This window comes from Enoplosus armatus, chromosome 19 (assembly GCF_043641665.1).
Source record: "Enoplosus armatus isolate fEnoArm2 chromosome 19, fEnoArm2.hap1, whole genome shotgun sequence".
NCBI classification, from domain to species: Eukaryota; Metazoa; Chordata; class Actinopteri; order Centrarchiformes; family Enoplosidae; genus Enoplosus; species Enoplosus armatus.
The window spans coordinates 4,869,991-4,888,852 of record NC_092198.1 but is presented as its reverse complement, the minus strand read 5'-3'; the positions used below and the strand labels follow the sequence as shown (position 1 = coordinate 4,888,852).

At 41.0% G+C, this 18,862-nt stretch overlaps 4 protein-coding genes across 4 annotated transcripts; 3 read left to right on the top strand and 1 right to left on the bottom strand.

Moving 5' to 3' along the window:
• The first annotated feature begins 1,457 nt into the window (after positions 1-1,457).
• On the top strand, positions 1,458-2,666 carry LOC139302265 (trace amine-associated receptor 1-like). Its single transcript, XM_070925913.1, has 2 exons — positions 1,458-1,499; positions 1,653-2,666. Exons 1-2 carry the CDS (start codon positions 1,464-1,466, stop codon positions 2,664-2,666), a joined length of 1,050 nt encoding a protein of 349 aa, XP_070782014.1. The 5' UTR covers positions 1,458-1,463.
• Positions 2,667-6,897: 4,231 nt separating this feature from the next.
• On the top strand, positions 6,898-7,908 carry LOC139302599 (trace amine-associated receptor 1-like). The gene has a single exon (XM_070926302.1). It carries the CDS (start codon positions 6,898-6,900, stop codon positions 7,906-7,908), a length of 1,011 nt encoding a protein of 336 aa, XP_070782403.1.
• Positions 7,909-9,566: 1,658 nt separating this feature from the next.
• Positions 9,567-10,511, bottom strand: LOC139302411 (trace amine-associated receptor 1-like). The gene has a single exon (XM_070926089.1). The coding sequence runs from the start codon at positions 10,509-10,511 to the stop codon at positions 9,567-9,569; it is 945 nt and encodes a 314-aa protein (XP_070782190.1).
• A 6,947-nt stretch (positions 10,512-17,458) lies between these two features.
• On the top strand, positions 17,459-18,310 carry LOC139302214 (trace amine-associated receptor 1-like). Its single transcript, XM_070925836.1, has one exon. It carries the CDS (start codon positions 17,459-17,461, stop codon positions 18,308-18,310), a length of 852 nt encoding a protein of 283 aa, XP_070781937.1.
• The last annotated feature ends 552 nt before the right edge of the window (positions 18,311-18,862 follow it).

The window sequence follows — 18,862 nt, the reverse complement described above, 5'->3', positions numbered from 1 at the left end:
TTTTTATATATATATATTTCTGTGGGTTTTAACAAATATTGTCCACACAAAAGTAGTTTGTAATGACTGACCCACTTTGTCTTTTAACCCCTAACTAGACAAACAGCAAATTATTTTCTTGTACTGTTACATAAGTAGTTCTTGTAAACGCAGCATTAAATCTTTATATTGTGGCGAACTGTGGTTCACTCATGATGAAATCAGCAAGGCAATTTTCTCTTTTTTTGAACAGACTCTTTTAAAAGCAACAAGCACAAAATCACTGTACACTCACACGAGAAGGAATGTCACAGATAGTGCGCCTAACCACACTCATGGTGTAACACCTCTGCTAGTAATAAATGCATGTGAAACTACGGGAACATAGCACAGTACACTGTTGAACACACTAACTTCATTAACATTGCAGGAAACCAGGAGGCTGTCCCTACATGCCCCCCCAGGACGCTATAATATTTAAAATTACATACATTTTAGAAATACAAAACAAGCTGCTATTCCATGTGTCAAACTCTTACATACTGTGTAAGACAATGAGTGAACCCAGCACAGATCGCAGTCAAGTGCACACATTATCATCCATTATAGCTGAACGAGTTATAATGGATTTGGCACAAGCCAAAACATTATAGCTAGGCCTACATATCCTTTGTGATTTCATCCGTCTTGTGTGGGTACTCTTTTCCCATTGCCATGGCTTCCTCCGGCGATGGATAATGCTCTCAGTACTGCTCTACTACGTCGTCATATTTGCTTCATGACGACTCCCAAACAATGTTTTTTTGCCATGTTGACCGCCTTATACTCGTCGTGTTACTTTCAGTAACAGTTCCACCTCATGGTCGTTCCAAGCAAAGAAATCTCTGGTCTTACTTTTTGCGCAAGCCCATGGTCACGATGTGTGATATGCCCTTTCATGCGTGTAGTATGGACAGAGATTATTTCTGAAACTGACCACGAGTGTCAGTAGTATACAGCAACCTCTCCTCTGCGCTTTGGGAGTGGAGAATGTTATGGTGAGAAGGCGCTGATGAAATATTGAACGGAATTTGATTTGGGATTTGAGATGGCTTGTATCTTTTACAATTGAAAGATGCTTATGGAATAGTTATGGCTCACTAGCACAAGCACGAGTAACACTGCTGGTTTTAATGTTTATAATAAAGTGGATCTATAAGTAAGGTGTGATATGAAGAGAAATGAGAGCTTAGTAGTGCTTTGCATTGCATCTGTATGCAGTGCAGTATATCTTATATTAGCTTTCTAGTAAAGAAAAGATAAAAAGTTACTTTGAAACACGCACACTGTTAGTTTCTTACTACTCATATCACATGCAAACTTGAATGTTGTGTATCTAATTGGACAACAGACCTTTGAATTAATTATGGTAATTAGGTGGGAGCTGATTATGTAACCATCAAGCGTAAAGGTTCTGCACAGTGGCACAGTGGATACAGACACACATGAACACTGATGTGTCGGCTAGCTTGAGGCATATGGTATGAAACTTAATAAACTACAAGTCTACAAGTTATTTTAACTTAATGTCTTTGTTCCTTAAGAACATTGTTGTTGTGGTTACATATGCTGAAGTAAAAATTGTAATGGTTAATATAATTGTAATTGGTTAATATTTGAAAATTGGATTGCAGGAATCTAGAGGCATGGAACCAGAAGTGACTGTCAACTGGACTTCCACCGTTTATGACACACATCCCTGCTATGAATCAGATAATACAACTTATGTATTTACAAGCAACCCTTCTATAATATGTGTGTTATTATATATTTTCCTTGGCTTATTATCTGTTGCCACAATATGTGGAAACCTTCTTGTAATAATCTCCATCATTTACTTCAAACAGCTCCACATCCCTACTAACTACCTCATCCTGTCTCTGGCTGTGGCTGACCTGCTTGTTGGAGTTTTAGTCTTTCCTTTCAGCATGGCATTCACTGTAACCTCATGTTGGTATCATGAAGGTTTAATGTGTAAAGTACGAGGAAGCTTTGATGTTACACTGAGCACAGCCTCTATTTTGAACTTGTGTTGTATTTCTATAGACAGATATTATGCGGTGTGTCAGCCTCTCGCTTATAAAAGTAAAATAAATAATCGTGTTATTGGGATCATGATCCTGGTGAGTTGGGGAGTTTCTGCTCTGATTGGAATTGGCATCATAATTGCAGGTTTTAATCAAGGAAAATGTGAAGGAAGTTGCTTAATTGATGCTCTTATATCGACCACTCTGGCATGTATTTTCTCCTTTTATATCCCAGTCATCATAATGCTCTGTATCTACCTGAAGATTTTCCTTGTTGCACAGAGACAGGCAAACAGCATCCAGAACGCAACCTGTCAGAGCACAAAGTCTGGAGCAGCTGTCAGTAAGACGGAAAGAAAGGCCACAAAAACTCTGGCTATCGTTATGGGAGTTTTTCTCCTATGTTGGACTCCTTACTTTCTTTGTATCATCTTTCAGCCTTTAACATATAGTGCAACACCAATTGCTGTGATTGAAACACTTAACTGGTTTACATTGTCAAATTCAATGCTCAATCCATTCATTTATGCTTTCTTTTACAGCTGGTTCAGGTCGGCTTTCAGAATGATAATATCTGGAAAAATATTTCAAGGTGATTTCGCTAACACAAAACTCCTTTGACTTGTTGATTTGAATGATCAAACCACTATAATATATACTGTTCACTGTCTGAGCAAATTTACTGTATATACACTGGTATTTCTTATTTAACAATACTTAGTAAAATAAAAACATTATTTGGCATTATTTACAAAACAATAACGCAACAGATAACAGATAAAATTGTAATCTACTAAAGTTATAATGCAATGTAGTGTAAAAGAACGTTTTGTAAAGCTATTTTACAAAAGGAGTTTATTTCACCAGCCTAAATTACTCAGGCAGGGTATTCAGGGTATATGTATATGTTCTGACAGGGAATCAGGTAAGACAATGTCATTATTTCACTAGACGTGTTTCCCTGAAGCCATTATGCTTGACTTTGTACTGGCCAACAGAAAAACATAAAATATCCCTTCCACACCTCCACAATTTATTTTCAAAATCAAATACCCAAATGTATTTCGAAACAGTTATTGGTTGCTGTAATCATTCCTCATCTCTGCACTGTCTGTGAGATGGTTTCTACATAGAGCAACTACACTGTAAGTGGTGGGGGTCAAAAAAAGAAACACACACACCAACAAAAAAAGGGCACAAATGCACTCTAAATTTCAGCTGTAGGTTATGTGTCTTAGTTAGTCAAATCAAGTTGGTATCTTCAAAAGTGAGGGACCAGTAAATATTTTTATATCTTATTGGAGAATAATAGTATGGTTTTAAGACAACTTGAAAACATATGAACCTATCCTTTCAAAACAGCACACTGGGAATATCAGAACGCATGAATATCCAAATACAGAGATGCCTCAAGCCTCGTGCACCACCTCCATTGGTGGTTACTGTCACAGTGTGCTTCCTGGATTGTGTGTTTGGTTCATTTGGTCATTTGTGTTTCATGTTTCCTGTTTTATTTTTTGACTTACCTCTCCTCTCATTTCTGTCTACTTCACTTCCTGCCTTTGTGTGTGTCCCGCCTGTGTGATTGTCTGCACCAGGCCTGATCAGTTTCATCTGCCCCTCATTATCCCCACTTTGCCTCTGTATTTAGTCTGTGTGCGTCCCTCTCTCCAGTGCCAGTTTATTGTATATTATAGTTGTATGTTACTTGCCTTGGCTCTTTGTTTTCCCAGTGTTCCCCCTTACTTTTTGGACTTTTGGATTGTTTATTGGACTTTGATACTTTCCTGCTCCCTGATGGTTTTGTTCGCCTTTTTAGACTGCTTTCCCAGTTTTGACCCTTGCCTGCCTCACCATCCTGCAAGTCTTTGTCCCCCTGGTTTTTATAATAAACCTTTTACCTTCATTCAGCTCTGCCTCAGTGTCTGAATTTGGGTCCTATTCCCTGTGTGTCCTGCTACCCTGCGTACACAATCAAACATAGCAACACAACAAACATTATGTAGAAGAAGCATTTGTGCTGTTATTAATCATTTGTAGACTGCAAAAAGTGTCTGATTTTGGATGTTGACCTAATCAGACCTAAGGGAATAACTCAGTTAAACCTGGTTTAGAAACATAGTGTTGTCTGATAAAGTAAGCCATTTACTCATTATAGTAAAAGGGGTACAATTTGGGACACAGGCCTAAAAGGATTAACACAGTTTTTTTATCCACAACACATCAAAATTATTGCCACAGAAGTCACACAAAAACAACATCTCATGGTAATATCTTAGCTCTGGAGCCATTGCTGTAAAGTCTCACAGCTTGTCTACCCAGGAGGAGTTTCAGCCGTGGTTTTCAGCTGTCCGTCTCATGCTCATCTGACGAAACAGATACGCTCCTGTTTTAATCAATAGAGCTGTCTACATAGCCTGCGTAACAGCTGGTGTTTCACTTCGCTACACTCATATAAACATGACCCTAAGCATATTTTTAACTGGTCCATTCTTGTCAAAAAAGTCCCTCTTCTTTCTCAGTCACCTCCTGTGTCTGTCAGGTTGGCTACGCTGTGGTCGTGCCTTGCTACAATCCCGGCAGGGTGAAGAGGCTGTGGCAGGGGTGGGTATAGTCTCTTAGTATCCTTCGGGCTCTATGCAGACACCTCATCTCACCAATATCACTGATGCTAAATAGGTGTTCTGGGCCGTTTTCACCCACCGGCCGTGCACATGCAAATGTGCTCTCAACCAGGGTAGAGATGTGAGACGGCCATGACCACCGATGACGGTGGTGTCGTCCGTAAACTTCTTGGCCGCTGAAACTTTGATTCATGCATTCATCACATCCAGAATTGACTTCTGCAACAGCATCCTTTATGACACATCATCCAAAGTCCTAAATAAACTCCAGTATATTCAGAACTCTGCTGGTCGCCTGCTTACCCACTCCCGCTCCCGCGACCACATCACCCCTGTCCTCCACAACCTCCACTGGCTCCCTGTCCAACAACGGATCCAATTCAAAGTCCTTCTCCTCACTCACAAAGCCCTCCATAACCAGGCCCTCTCCTAGCTCACTGATCTGCTCCCCCACCACACTCCTTTTCCCCCTTTAATATGTTGCTTTTATCACCTTTTTAACTTATGTAAAGTGTCTTTGAGTACCATGTAAAGCGCTCTATAAATAAAATGTATTATTTATTATTAATATTAAAAAAGTCGGGGGAACATTGTCCATCCACTTTTTGATTATGTTTGAGCACCAAGTATCATTGATGTAAACACAGAGTCCGCCTCCCCTCATCTTACCGGAATCTTGTGTTCTGACGGCGCGGAAAACTGTCCGCCCATCGAGTGAAATAGCTTGATTCGGGATGTTGTGATGAAGCCAGGTATCTATAAAGATGTGAGCACAGCAGTCTCTGATTTAGCTTGAGTCTCCTTTCATCCGTTTTATCCACTGGGTAGTAGAATAGCCGCAGGTCCAAGCTTGCTCTCCCGGCTGCAGCGGTGGTCCGGCTGATCTGGTTGGATGATCGTAAGATGCCATGGGCAGTGATCATCTCAAGGTCCACTGCACTCAATCCAGTCCCTGCGCTTCCTTTTCCGACGTTAATGAGTGTATCTCTGTCACAGTAATAAGTCCTTCCACAGGTAGTACGGGCTTCACGAATAAAGGTAAAAAGACCACAAGTTAAAACAAATGTAGCAGTTTGAAACAAAAATGTTTTATAATATATTTGCTGCTTAGCTCAGTTAGGGACCCCTTATAGTTATTAAACCTTAAAAAGAATCCAACGCATCCAAATCCAAATCTTGGTAAGCGGTGGCCGTCTTGTGTCCCTCTCACTGAAGCCTCTGTCAGTCTCTGTCAGTTTGACTATAAAAAACAACTTGGATAGTGCATACTATAAGGCTATTTATTTAATATATAGAAATTAAATGACTAAATGCATTATAGATCTTGGACTTATAATTTTCTATCACTGTTAGTGTCCAACACGTAAGACATAACTGCAGATTTAACTACCAGAACTTATGTCAACATCAGATATAGCAAGACAGATATATAGCAAGCTTTACTCTTAATTGTAACTTACATTTTACAACCAAACCAAACAAATTTTCTTCAGTTTTTTCCTCCTCCTTTTATTTATGTTTTTTTAGCCATTTGCGTCCACCAGTACCTCTCTGCATGTGCCTGTTGACCTCTGTTGGTCATTTCTAAAACTGTAATTGCTCATTTTATGCCAGCATTTTCAGTACACATAACTACAATTAATGACTTCTAATGCAGCCACTCCTGCAATATACCCAACCTTCATGAAGGTTATGATCTTTATTTTTTTTGTAAGTGTTTTGGACAGGTGTTGCCTCCTACTGAGAGGTGTTTCTAATAGGAGGATCCTTTTGGCTCTGGCCTTTTTGGTTAATTTCCAAGGAGAACGTTCATAGATATGTGCTTTGTATTTCAACTTATTTCAGTCTTATAAAATTATCCATTTGAAAAGCTTTTGGAGATTTTTAAAACACTTGCGCACACACCCGCAATTGGTGTATCATTTTGTATCTTTGTGTTTTATGCAAACAGGATGTACCCACATCTGATTGGATTACCATGGTTTGTGTTAATTTAGGTAATGAGAAAGGGGTTGATAAATACTGTACCACGTCCAAAGGTTCTTCACAGTGGCATTGTGACTAAGGACACACAACACTGATCTTGCATGGACTATATTGAGGTGTCACCAGGTGTTTAATGGGAAGTCTTTCCTTTAGAATATTGCTGTTGTTGTACATTCATGGTGAACTAAATATCTTTTAAATGTTCTTAATATTATAAATTATTATTGCAGAAATCAAGAAGCATGCAGCCAGAATTGACTGTCAACGGGACTTACACCATCAATGACATCCATCCCTGCTATGAATCAGATAATACAACTTACGTATTTACAAGCAACCCTTCTATATTGTGTGTTTTAGTATATATTTTCCTCGGCTTATTATCTGTTGCCACAATATGTGGAAACCTTCTTGTAATAATCTCCATCATTTACTTCAAACAGCTCCACACCCCTACTAACTACCTCATCCTGTCTCTGGCTGTGGCTGACCTGCTTGTTGGAGTTTTAGTCTTTCCTTTCAGCATGGCATTCACTGTAACCTCATGTCTGTATCATGAAGATCTATTTTGTAAAATAAGAGACAGCTTTGATGTATCACTGTGCACATCTTCAATTCTGAACTTATGTTGTATTTCCATAGACAGATATTATGCGGTGTGTCAGCCTCTGACATATAGAACTAAGATAAATGTTCACGTTACTCTGATTATGATCCTGGTGAGCTGGGGTGTTTCTGCTCTGATCGGAATTTGCATCATAATTGCAGGATTCAGCCAAGGAACATGTGAGGAAATGTGCTCAGTTGATGTTGTAATGGCAAACACTATGGGACCTGTTTTCTCCTTTTACCTCCCAGCGATCATAATGCTCTCTATCTACCTGAAGGTTTTCCTTGTTGCTCAGAGACAGGCACGCAGCATCCAGAACACAACCTGTCAGAGCACAAAGTCTGGAGCAGCTGTCAGCAAGACGGAGAGAAAGGCCACCAAAACTCTGGCTATTGTGATGGGAGTTTTTCTTTTATGTTTGACTCCTTACTTTCTTTGTGTCATCTTTCAGCCATACGCCTATAATCCCCCACCAGTCCCTGTGATTGAAACACTTAACTGGCTTACACTGTCAAATTCAATGCTCAATCCCTTTATTTATGCTTTCTTTTACAGCTGGTTCAGATCGGCTTTCAGAATGATCATTTCTGGAAAAATATTCCAAGGTGATTTTGCTAACTCAAAACTGTTGTGTACAGCATAAATTCTTGTAAACGTTTGTTTTTTGTGATTGATGATGTACAAAATAAGATATACAATATATCTTATTCCAGTTCTGTTGGCAAAATGAATTATTGTTACAGTTTGTTTCTCAGTCCCTTCCTGCAGCCACACCTCTATCGGTCCCTGTTTCCAGCCCTTGCTCACTTCTCCCAGACCATGTACTTTCCTCTAACTCCCCAGACCTGCCATCCTCGAGCTAGGCACCAGATGCCCTCTGACTTTTCCACTATACTTCCTCATTCACCTGCTCACCTGTTCGCACTTCCCTCATCAGCCCCACAGTCACCTGACCTTTTGCCCGTTCATCTGTTTACCTGTTCTAAATCCCCTTATCAGCTACTTCCTACATATACTGGTCCATTTCCTTTGTTCCAGTGCCAGCTCATTCCTAGTGGCTGTGTTCTCGTTTGCTTTATGGTATTTTTGTTTTCCTGGACCTGGCTATATTCTTGCCTGCCTGCCATTAAATCTTTGAAGTCATCCTGCTGAGTGCTGTCTGCATTTGGGTCTTACAGCCATTTAATTTAGCTAATGAGATAGGGGTTGATAGATGTTGTATGAAGTCCAACTGTTGTTTATGGAAATACGTATTGATATATATTATGAAAATCAGTAGGGGTAGCTTATATGGTAGAGCGCGTACTATATTAAGGCTGAGTCCTTACTGGCCCGGTTCGATTCATATTGTGTCATTCATTAATTGTGTAATTTCCCCCCGGGGATCAATAAAGTATTTCTGATTCTGATTCCTTCTCTCTCTCCCCTGCCTTTCCTTTCTCTCTACTGCTATCCCTGTCATAATATAGCAGAAATGCCAAAAAATAATCAAAATCTAAAAAAAGAAGAAAATCAAGGCTGGCAATATTCTACAAATTTCTTATCATCAATATATATATATATATATATATATATATATATATTATATAATTCATTTGTATTTTATTTTTTTAGTCTGTTAGCACAACATTCGTGGCATGCAACATTGGCTTTCACTACACATACATATGTGTGAAAATAAACCTGTGAATCCCTGATATTTTCATTCTTTCTCTTCTTTCTCCTCATCTGGGTCTATTTCCTAGCCTTTTGTTTAATGTGTTGTTTTGGTAAAGACCATATTTGCTTGTAGTATTCCACCAAATTAGATATTCACTATTGACTATTACAACAGACATTATAACCTTTGTACAGTATATGGGCTGATATTACATAAGCATATCGTGTTTGTTACCTCACCCAGTTTCATAAAATGTAACAATAATATATAAAAATTTCAACACTGTTAACATTATATAACTGACTAGAAGTTTCATACATACTGAAAGTTTTTCTTTATCTGTCCTAAGCTGCAGATAATTGCTTTCTGTTGTCAAATTAGTTTTGTTTTTCTGTTTTTGATTTCATCTTCTTGGCTCATATCTTATATAACCTTTTTATTTACAGTAATAAGGTCATGATTTGACAGAATGTGTACTGTTGACCTCAGACACTGGATACAGGTTCTGTGTACATAGACTTCCTAAACAGAGTACCAAACAGTGACAATTTAGTTATACAGTACAAGCCAGAAACGAACAAGAAAGAGCAAAACAAAGATTTGCTTCTTTACTGTTTCTTTATTGCTATCATTATTGACAGTCAGTACAGTTTTGAGTTTGCAAAATCACCTTGAAATATTTTTCCAGAAATTATCATTCTGAAAGCCGATCTGAACCAGCTGTAAAAGAAAGCATAAATAAATGGATTGAGCGTTGAATTTGACAGCGCGAGCCAGTTGAGTGGTTCAATCCAAGTTAATGTTGTAGTGCTCAAAGGCTGAAAGGCGTAACAAAGAAAGATTGGAGTCCAGCAAATCAGAAAAGCTCCCATAACTATAGCTAGAGTTTTGGTGGCCTTTTTCTCCATCTTACTGACAGCTGCTCCAGACTTTTTGCAGGTTGTGTTCTGGATGCTTCGTGCCTGTTTCTGTGCCACAAGGAAAATTTTAAAGTAGATACTAAGCAAAAGTATTGCTGGGAGGTAAAATGCTAAAATAGATGCCATAATTATCATGAAAAAACACTCTTCTTCACATGTATCTAGATTAAGCAATCTTATTAAGAGAACAATTCCAGTTAGGATAGAAACACCCCAGCTCCCCAGGCTCATGATCACAGCGACATGCTCATTTATTTTAGTTCTATACATCAGAGGAAGGCACACTGCGTAATATCTGTCAACAGAAATACAGCACAAGTTCAGAATGGAAGATGTGCTTATCACTATATCAAAGCTGCCGCGTATTTTGCAAATTAAACTGGTATGATACAAGCATGAGGTTAGAGAGAATGCCATATTGAAAGGACAGATAAAAGTCCCCACTAGCAGGTCAGCCACAGCCAGGGAGAGAATAAGGTAGTTAGTGGGAGTGTGGAGCTGTTTGAAGTAAATGATGGAGATTATCACCAGAAGGTTTCCACATATTGTGACAATAGTTAATGAACCAAGAAAAACATATAAAAACATACATAATATATAAGACAAATGTTCTGATTCATAACAGAGATGCATGCTCATAACATCAGTAATGTTGAAATGCTCCATGCTTCTATGCTCCTGAAATTCAAACACACAAGAAAGAAAGACATGCAAATAATTTCAGTTCATGTTCACCCATTTCTTACACATCATGAAGTCCTCCAGGTAGTCTACACACCTGTAGTTTTATACCATTTTCTCCTGGCTCTTGGTTTGGGAAGTTAGGAGCAGGCGTAACACTGTCGGTTTCCAATAGGGCTGTATCTTTTGAATTAATTAATGAACGTAATGCTTGGGTGTGAGCGTGAGCTGTGACTGTCCCATAAGAATGTGTGGTCAGCAATGTCCATCTGTAGATGGTCAGAGATAGTGTATTACCCTTCATTGTAATCTTTATACTTTCCCCCACAATTATAGTGCGACTTGGAATTTTACATCGTGGCTCAAGTGCTGTCATTAGGTACTGAAAACCTCCTGAAACAATGCCAATGGGTCATATATCCTTTCATAGAAATCTTGTTATCAGTGACAGTAACAGTGACAGCATTTTTATGAGCTTCTGGCAAGAGTCCTGACGATGAGTAGGGCAAAAAGTAGACAATCAGAAGAAGTTGTATAGTTGATGTTGCTGCACTCGTTTCTGGCGTGGTAATCTAGTAGGTCTTTGTTGGCATTTTTGCTATCTGGGTAGTAGAACCCAAAATTAGTTACTGTTTAGTATATAGGGTCTATGGGGCACTCAATAGTGAGCTGATAAGGAATTTTAAGAACCCACAACTGGACCACACGGCAAACTACTTCAAATGGTTTGTTGAGCTAGACTGTAAATTTGAATTGGAACAGGTCATACCAGGTCAAACTTGTCCCCCCCGGTCGGACAAAAGTTGAAAGTTGAAAATGCAAATGAATGTGAGTATGAATGTGTCTGCTTGATAGACTGGCAGCCTGTCTAGGGTGCACCCATTCCCTTAGTCAATATGAGCTGGCATGTGGCTGAAAGCGCCACAGAGCTGCAGCTTTGGGTAGGACTGGCACCCATTTCACATTACAGGGAAAAGTTTGGTCCAGTTGCAACAAAGTAGCTTTACGGTTTTGTGAAAGAGGGCTGAAACTGCATAGCTGAAACAGCTGAATGTGACAAAAACCAATGGCTGTTGGGTATTAAGTTCTATTTATATATACTGTATATTTAGAACATATATTTATACAGATGAAGTTGCCTGGTTCCAGATCTTTGAATCCACCCACTCAACCAAGTTGACTGATTCTGGTCTGGCATCATGGCATGAGACTCAATTGAAAAAGCGATTATCCAGCGCAGCTGGGACAAAAGATTAGCCAATCAGTGCCACAGGCGGGACTAACACTGTTGTCAAGCATTGTGAAGCTGTGCACTGGAACCAAGGAGAAATAATAACACCAATGGTGACCGCTGTTTGACAAAAAAGAAATCTAATGACTGAACTTTAGATTTTAGATATGCAACATATGCTCAGCCCAAAAAACTCAGGAATTCACTATTACTGATAAGATCCAACATGAAAGCAATCCTACATGAGGAGACATCATTTCTCTATGCAAGAAACATTTTGAATCTGGAGACAAGGCTGGAAAATTATATCATAAAAATAAATAAATATTATATTCCAGCGATATACAACTGTAATGGGTCCATGACATGTGAACCAAAACAAAGTAATCTAGCCTTTCAAGAGGTTTCCTCTAATTTGTATAAATCTGAATGCTATCCAAAAATGAGGATATGGATATCTTTTTTAATGACATATCTCTACCCATCCTAGAATAAAAAGGAGACACTTGAGACATGTACAATCTGCCTTTAAAGTTCTCTCAACTGGGAAAACACAACAGGGCTTATGCCTGGTCTTAAGCTAAGTGCTAACTTGCTGTTTTAAGTCCAAGCTAATAGTTAAGATTGTTGCACCATATGGGCTTAAACCTTCTCTCTAATCTTATGCTTGTGTAAAGTAAAAAAACATGATCAGCATCCACAAGTCCACCGCCTGGGTGTCACTGGTCACATTACACTGTATGCTTACTGAAGCAAAGTCGGCAGTAATAAAACAATGATTCTGCCAGGCTTTCGGCATTCCTGGCATTGTGGGCTGCATCAATGGGACTCAAGTCCAGATCCAGGTGGCATTGCACTAGTGCGCATGCGCCGACGTGCATGCAGCCTGTTACAGTCGCTCCTGTTTGTTTTCGTCTTTCTCTTACTTTTTCTCCTTTATTTCTTTATTTAACTCAGAACTTTTTTAAGTACTGACTTTTGAAGTTGTGCCCTCTTCAAACATGCTGGTGGAGAGAGTTCTGGTACTTTTTTTCACTCTGGAATTACTTTCATTCAAACATCGGACAGTCGCGCAGCAACTTCTGGGCCGCTTTGTTTACTCCGGAGATCAGCTGATCGCTCTGAAGCCGGCCGGCTTGGAGACCAGATCATCGGAGATCCCCGCTGAAATCTGGAGAAAAACACGCAGAGGATGCAGAGGGGGAACGAAGCGACGAGGGAAGAGAGGTGGGTCGAGACAGCAGAGGTTTATGGAGAAAAGGAGATATAAACCGTGTCTCCCCTCTCTCGTCATGGGCAACGTGAGATCGCTGGCAAACAAGATGGACGAGCTGACGGCGCTGGCCAGGAGTCAGAGGGAGTACCGGGAGTGTAGTTTAATGTGCTTTACGGAGACATGGCTGCACCAGGACATTCCCGACGACAACGTTTCCATCGACGGCTTTCAGACCGTCCGGGCCGACAGGGATTGCACCGGGAGCGGTAAGCGTAAAGGAGGGGGACTTGCCGTTCTCGTTAACAACCGGTGGTGCAATCCTTCCCACATCACCATCAAGGATAGTGTATGTTGCCCGGACATTGAACTGTTGGCTGTTGGACTCAGGCCGTATTATTTGCCCAGGGAATTCTCACATGCCATTGTTGTGACTGTTTACATCCCCCCCTCTGCCAACCCGAAGTCGGCGTGTGACGTCATTCACTCCGCCATAGCCCGTTTACAGACTCAACACCCGAATGCACTCATTGCTATTTCGGGTGACTTCAACCACGTCACCATGGCTAGGACACTTCCCACCTTCACACAGTATGTGAGCTGTCCCACTAGAGAGGAGAGGACCCTGGACTTGCTGTATGCTAACGTTAAGGATGCATACAGCTCCTCTCCCCTCCCCCCTCTGGGTAGGTCAGACCACAACCTAGTGCACCTCAACCCCTGTTATGTGCCTCTAGTCAAGAGCCAGCCTGCAACCACGAGGACAGTGAGGAGATGGTCAGAGGAGGCTTATGAGACACTTCAGGGATGTTTTGAGGTGACTGACTGGCAGGCGCTCTGTGAGCCGCATGGAGAGGACATTGATGGGCTCACAGAGTGCATCACAGACTACATCAACTTCTGTGTGGACTCCACTGTACCAGCAAGGACTGTCCATTGTTATTCTAACAACAAGCCATGGGTGACAAAGGACATCAAGGCCATACTGAACAAAAAGAAGAGGGCCTTCAGAGCTGGCAACAGAGACGAGGTGAGAACGATCCAGGGGGAACTGAAGGTAAAGATCAGGGAGGCCAAGGAGAAGTACAGGAGGAAGCTGGAGTGGAAACTCCAGCAGAACAACACCAGAGAGGTCTGGAGTGGAATGAGGACCATCACGGGTTACAGGCCGAGCAACAACAGAGGAGCTGAAGGCAGTGTGGACCGGGCCAACGAACTTAATCTGTTTTTCAACAGATTTGACTCTGTGGGCCCTGCTCAACCCCCCCATGACTCTTCTGCTGTCTGCCTCCAACCTTCACCTATTCCACTCCCCCCTCCCCCTCCTGCTCCTCACAGCCCCCCACCCCCCTGTGAGAGCTTTCCTCACACCTCGTCCCCCAGTCCCCAGGCTGACGGCACTCTTCAACCTGACGACACCACCCCTCCCCCACCGGTCACCTCTACAGTGTGCTTCACTGCCGACCATGTTAGAAGACAGCTGAGGAGACTCCACTCCAGCAAGGCTGCAGGCCCCGATGGTGTCAGCCCCAGGGTGCTTAAAGCCTGTGCCCCCCAGCTATGTGGAGTACTTCACCACGTCTTCAACATGAGCCTGAGTCTTCAGAGGGTCCCCGTGCTGTGGAAGACGTCCTGCCTCGTTCCTGTTCCAAAGACGCCGCGACCCAGTGGCTCCAAGGACTACAGACCCGTGGCACTGACCTCCCACATCATGAAGACCCTGGAGAGACTCGTCCTAGAGCAGCTCCGGCCCTTGGTCAAGACACACTTGGACCCCCTTCAGTTCGCCTATCAGCCCCGACTTGGAGTGGAGGATGCCATCATCTACCTGCTCAACCGCGTCTACGCCCACCTGGACAAGCCGGCGAGCACTGTGAGAGTCATGTTCTTTGACTTCTCCAGTGCGTTCAACACCATCCGTCCGGCTCTACTGGGTGAGAAGCTGACGGAGATGCAGGTGGATGCCCCCCTTGTGTCCTGGATTGTCAACTACCTGACTGGCAGACCACAGTATGTGCGCTTACAACACTGTGTGTCAGACAGAGTGGTCAGCAACACCGGGGCCCCGCAGGGGACTGTCCTCTCTCCCTTCCTCTTCACCGTCTACACCACGGACTTCAGCTACTGCACTGAGACCTGCCATCTTCAGAAGTTTTCTGACGACTCAGCAATAGTTGGATGTATCAGTAAGGGTGATGAAGAGGAGTACAGGGCTGCTGTGGACAACTTTGTCACATGGTGCGAGCAGAACCATCTACAGCTCAACGTGACAAAGACAAAGGAACTGACTGTGGATCTGAGGAGGACCAAGGCGCCGATGACCCCTGTTTCCATCCAGGGGGCCAGTGTGGACATTGTAGAGGATTACAAGTATCTGGGAGTTCACATAGACAATAAACTGGACTGGGTAAAGAACACTAATGCCCTCTACAGGAAGGGCCAGAGCCGTCTCTACTTTCTGAGGCGGCTGAGGTCCTTCAACATCTGCCGGACTATGCTGAGGATGTTTTATGAGTCTGTGGTGGCCAGTGCTATCCTCTATGCTGTTGCATGCTGGGGCAGCAGGCTGAGGGTGGCGGACTCCAACAGACTAAACAAACTGATCCGCAAGGCCAGTGACGTTGTGGGGGTGCAGCTGGACTCTCTGACGGTGGTGTCAGAGAGGAGGATGCTGTCTAAGCTGCGGGGCATCTTGGACAATGTTTCACATCCTCTCCATGACGTACTGGTCGGACACAAGAGCACCTTCAGTGGCAGACTCATTGCTCCCAAATGCACAACTGAGCGACACAGGAAATCATTCCTGCCTGTGGCCATCAGACTGTTTAACTCCTCTCTCTGAATGTCAGACACTCAGGAAGAGACTGGAATCCGTATCTGTATCTACCTCACCTGTTCATACACCACCTCACTATTTATTCAAAATGTTTAAGTGCAATACATATATAGTCACACACTTTAGTGCAACACATACATACATATACATTGTTATTGTATATATTTTTACCTCATTTCACTTAAATACTGTAAATGTGTATATTTTGTATTTTCATTTCATTTTTCATTTCACCTCATTTCACTTAAATACTGTAAATGTGTATATTTTGTATTTTGTATTTCTTATTTTTATATTTTGTACAAACTTTTAGTTCTAAATTATGCTACTTTCTACTCTTGAATGGGAGCACCGGTACTGTACAATTTCCCCCCGGGGATCAATAAAGTATTTCTGATTCTGATTCTGATTCTGATTCTGACAGATACTATTCACCTTATATATGCTTCCTTCAGGCAATATTATGAAGAAACATTCCATAAACTTTCATTGTTATGCAGATGATACACAATTATATCTATCAATCAAGATGAAACCAATCAGTTAGTTAAACTTCAAGCATGCCTTAAGGACATAAAAACCTGAATGAACTGCAATTATCTGTACGCCTGACCCATTAATGTATGTTGCTAACTTTGCATCTTCCCTGGAGTTTCTTTGTGCTTTCTCATCTTGCCTGGCTGCGTTTCGCAGGCTTCCATTATTATTAGTCATATTTCTATTGTTAGTATAGTTGTCATTGCTATTATTAGTCATATTTCTCACCTTCTAGAATAAAGTAGTAAAATAAAGACAGTACTGAGTTGTATTATAGGAATTGTAGGATCCAGCATTTTTAGAGCTTGACCCATACTAAGGACTAAAAGTCAGGATATCTGTATATATGTACCTTTGCTGCTTTGATTTCTTGTTTCAATCTGTCTCTTGTGAGTCCCCCAACTTTATTTACGTGCAATACTTAATTGTAAGAGTATTCCTTTAAAAGGCTATGGTCTTGATAATTTAAACACAAACATGAATAAATATCCTGAATTGTCAAAGACCACAATTTCAGGTAAGTAATCAATGAAAGGGGTTGAGAATTCAAGGAGAAAATCAAGATTAAGTTAAGATGAGCCCTGTCTGTGAATTTCCATTCATAGGTTCTACTAACTTAAAATTGTGTATGGGTGTGAGAGATTAAACACACACAAATACACAAGGAGTTGTTTGATTACTCATCATATTGACCTACATTAAATGCCACTCCCTTGAACTTGACATGCTAATGAGCCCGTAATAATAAATCTAGTCCAAAGATACTGCTCAGCCGCACAGACACCAAAAATCCCTATCAGTACAGATGCACACACCAGTTTTGATAATAGGCATGGTGTGAAACATACAGAGAACTAAAAATAACTGAAAATTTATCTCTACAGAAAACTGGATACTGTTGTGTTATATTTTCTTGATTTAAGGCATGTTATTCCAAATGTTTGGTCAGTATTAATGATCATTTATGCATGGAACCTACATTCTTTGTCAACAGGTCTGATGATGTTTTTGAGGACAAACATCTCTGTAATGAATCAGCAAATGTGCCTGGCATAAGAACAGTCACCACTACATATTTATTATGTATATTTGTTGGCTCTTTTTCGGTTCTTATAATGTGTGGAAACCTTCTGGTAATAATCTCCATCATTTACTTCAAACAGCTCCACACTCCTACAAACTACCTCATCCTCTCTCTGGCTGTGGCTGACTTGCTTGTTGGGGTTTTTGTTTTGCCTTTTAGCACAATACTGGCTGTAAGCTCATGTTGGTATCGTGAAGATTTACTCTGTAAGGTACGAGGCAGCTTTGATATGTTTCTGTGTGCTTCTTCTATTTTTAACTTGTGCTTTATTTCTGTTGACAGATATTACGCAGTCTGTCAGCCTCTGAAGTACAGGAGTAAAATGAATGTTTGTGTTATTGGGATCATGATCCTGGTAAGCTGGACTGTTTCTGCTCTAATTGGAATTGGCATCACAATTCGGGGGGTGAACCAAGGACAATCTAACAGGAGGTGCGTTTTATTTCAAAGTTCAAGTTCAACAATTATGGGAGCTGTTTTTGCATTTTACCTCCCAGCTATCATAATGTTCACTATCTACCTAAAGATTTTAATGGTGGCACAGAGACAGGCACTCAGCATCCACAACACAACCTGTCAAAAAACAAAGCCTGGAGCAGCTGTCAGTAAGATGGAAAGAAAGGCCACCAAAACTCTGGCTATCGTTATGGGAGTTTTTCTCATCTGTTGGACTCCTTTCTTTCTTTGTATCACCTTTAACCCTTTGAGTAATAACACAATACCAGTTCCTGTGATTGAAACATTCAAGTGGCTTGGATGGTCAAATTCAATGCTCAATCCATTTGTCTATGCTTTCTTTTACAGCTGGTTTCGATCGGCTTTCAGAATGATCATTTCTGGGAGAATATTTCAAGGTGATTTTAGTAATTCTAAGCTCTTTTGACTCATTATTTGAATTGTTGACATGTACACGCACACAGTATCTGTATGTACAACTCAGTGCACAGATAGCTACATAACCAGTATGTAAACTGTGTGAAATTAAATAAATATTGGATCCATATATCTCATTGTGTGTCTCATTACATTGAAGAAGGATAACTCCTAGTTTTCACAGCACAAAAATGCTAAAATAAAAGTACAGTAAAATACATTAACTACCTTCATCATATGACGTTTTTGAGCAAAAAGATCTCACTCTGTCTCTGCATTTACACTTAAGAAGCTATAACATTTGTGAAGACTAAGCAGAGAAAATGTCTGCTTTTATGGTCCGTTATGATAATGGCCAGTTACTGAATCCATAGTGCAATATGTGTATCTTAACAACATTGAGTCATGAGTGGACTCAGCTTGCCTTTGTGAGCACAGTTTCACAAAGATGCAGATGCATGTTTCCATTTTATGCGTACTCACAATTATCAGTCTTCAGTCGTCACTGATTTTTACTCATCCGTATCCATGCATTACGATTATTCTTTCTTGTTTATGGTGG

Excerpts from the sequence above, each read along its gene's own strand:
- LOC139302265 (XM_070925913.1), top strand. The coding sequence starts at position 1,464 with ATGAACACTGATGTGTCGGCTAGCTTGAGGCATATG. Across the intron at positions 1,500-1,652 it reads CGGCTAGCTTGAGGCATATG|GAATCTAGAGGCATGGAACC; the intron begins GTATGAAACTTA and ends ATTGGATTGCAG.
- LOC139302214 (XM_070925836.1), top strand. The coding sequence starts at position 17,459 with ATGTGTGGAAACCTTCTGGTAATAATCTCCATCATTTACTTCAAACAG.
- LOC139302599 (XM_070926302.1), top strand. The coding sequence starts at position 6,898 with ATGCAGCCAGAATTGACTGTCAACGGGACTTACACCATCAATGACATC.
- LOC139302411 (XM_070926089.1), bottom strand. The coding sequence starts at position 10,511 with ATGGAGCATTTCAACATTACTGATGTTATGAGCATGCATCTCTGTTAT.